This window comes from Suncus etruscus, chromosome 2 (assembly GCF_024139225.1).
Source record: "Suncus etruscus isolate mSunEtr1 chromosome 2, mSunEtr1.pri.cur, whole genome shotgun sequence".
Classification (NCBI taxonomy): Eukaryota; Metazoa; Chordata; class Mammalia; order Eulipotyphla; family Soricidae; genus Suncus; species Suncus etruscus.
Genome location: NC_064849.1, coordinates 136,837,308 through 136,839,648, shown reverse-complemented (window position 1 = coordinate 136,839,648; position 2,341 = coordinate 136,837,308). Strand labels below are relative to the sequence as shown.

Genomic DNA, 2,341 nt, shown 5'->3' with positions numbered 1-2,341 from the left:
GCCTAGTATGCCCATCCCTTGTTAGTTAGGGAACAAGGAGAAATATTAAGAAAAGTAAGTTAGTGAACAGGGAAATTGATGGGAAGGCACAAACCATTTACTGAAGGGTTTTTGAATAACATTTAAAAAATGTCTGCATTTCCTGCACTTTAATAAATAAGAAAAGGAAACACGCATTTCAAATGTGGAAATTAAAAATTTTGAAATTAAAAATTTCAAAAGTGGGAATTTAAAATTATACTTATTGGACAAGAAAAATAGTGCAGTAGGTAAGGCACTTGCCTTACACACATTTGACCCACAGTGGGTCCACCAGAAGTGATTCCTGAGCCAGGCTAAGCCATGTGAGGCCCCAAAGCTAAACAAATAGATACATAAATAAAGTTACATGATTGGTGCCAAGGAAATAGTAAAGGAAAAGGAAAAGACATTCACTTTGTATATGGTGTGTTGATTTGAGTCCCTGGCAACACACATGAAGACCACTAGGAATCATTCTGGGTCCTGTCAGTTATGTCCCACCTTTTCCCTCCAAAATAAAAACTTTTTAACATAAAATAAAATTGCACTCTTAAAGCCAGATTGTAAAGTGTTAAGGCACTTGCCTTGCATGTGGAAGACCTTGGCTTTCTGCCCCAAACCCCCACAAATAAATGACTTTTAAAATTGTATTATTAAAACAATATTTCCTCCTTCCTGGATTTCTTTCCCCCAAGCAATGATTAAGTAAAGAAAAAAAATCTTTTAGTTTACTCATTTTTTAATTTAGAACTTGACTTAATTTGACCTGTGACATCTCAGTTTAGATTAAAGATCACAGGATGTCGACCTAATAACTACACAAAACAGATGGCAAAGGTTCCATGCAGACAAGTCATAAACCTGCATTGCCATTAATGGTCATTAAAAACCAAACTTACGTTTACAACTGAGGCAATGAATATGTGTTAATATTTTTGGTTAAAATCTTTTTGGAAAAATTGCCTTTTCTTCCACTTTTGGTATCTTCTATTTTAGATTATTACTGGGATGCCTTTTTCTTCCCCATAAAACTTTTCTTGCAATGCGCAAATTCAACTGGTTGTTACAGGCTTTCTTATCACAGCAAAAGTCCAGGCTCGCACAGACTCTCTCTTTTTTGGGGTAGGCGCCCTTGGTTTCTTGTACTTTATGAAAGGTGTGATAGATTTCCTTCTCTGTTTCTGAAGATGCCTGGTCCTTCTTCAATTCTGGACTTTTCTGTGGTAGTTTCTCGTCCCAACCTTGGTGAAGTTCCTTGAAGAGCTCTATTCTCTGCTGTAAGATCCGGCATTCATTGTCCAGCATTGTTGCAAACAAGTTGAGAGAATAGGTTTCGTTTTTCAGCTTATTGACCTCCTCTTCTAGTTTGGTTGACTTGTGGTGAGAACTAGTTGGGGAGATTCCCGGATTGCTCGGAGTCGTTTTGAGGTTTTTCTGAGATTTCTGATACGTCTTGATGAGTTCATTTAGCTCCGTGTGCTGGGTATACCAGTGCTCTACCTCCTGAAGTAACTGCTCCATGTTTTGAGCCACATCCGTATTGTCTTCGCCATCACTTGCGGATCTTTGCTTCACTTTTGTCTTGCTTTCTTGAGCTTCAATGTAGGTGTTGATGGGTTCAGAATCGCTCCTCGACTGCCTAACAGAAATGGATTTTGAATCCTTGGTATTCTGGCTTTTCCACATCTTCTCTTGCTTTTTCAGAGTCTTCTCTTTTTCTACACCAGTGAGGTTTTTCACAAGCACTTTGTTTAGCTTATCGGGTTCTCTGACCTTCTCATCAACAGAGGAGGCATCATTAGAAAGACTTCTGGTATAGAAGCAGCAGCCTTTCTCGCATGATTTGACTTTCACGTTGGTATTGCCCATGTCTTCATAAGAGGTTACAGCTTGGAGAATATGTGAGATCTCTTTTAAGAGAATTTCCAGCTTCAGGGAGGCCTGTTTTTCTTTGACAGGAGGATTGTTTTTCTTACAGAAGACAGGGTTGTGTTGGCACAGCCTAAAAGTTTTGGGTTCCAGTTCAACAATGGCAACGATGACTCCGGGGTCTGTGCATTCTTCTATGAAGTCTATAGCAGGATTGAGAGTGATGGAGACCGTAGGCACTTCCATTTTCACAAAGGTGCTGTAGCTGCTGTTCAAGACACGAAGGAAGTGGACAACCTTAGAGTCTAGGTAGGGGCAGGGCAGTCTTCTGTGCACATTGGAAGATGGTAAAAGTAAGCCAAAGGCAGGGGCCTGGCTCAGATCTTACAGCAGGAGGAAGTTCAGGTGGAAGGCGACATCTAAGATAATATGGGGTTGGGGAAGGGAGGGA

General features: G+C 40.2%; 1 protein-coding gene across 1 annotated transcript; it reads right to left on the bottom strand.

Moving 5' to 3' along the window:
• Positions 1–1,008: 1,008 nt before the first annotated feature.
• On the bottom strand, positions 1,009–2,136 carry SPZ1 (spermatogenic leucine zipper 1). The gene has a single exon (XM_049769086.1). It carries the CDS (start codon positions 2,134–2,136, stop codon positions 1,009–1,011), a length of 1,128 nt encoding a protein of 375 aa, XP_049625043.1.
• Between the last annotated feature and the right edge of the window lie 205 nt (positions 2,137–2,341).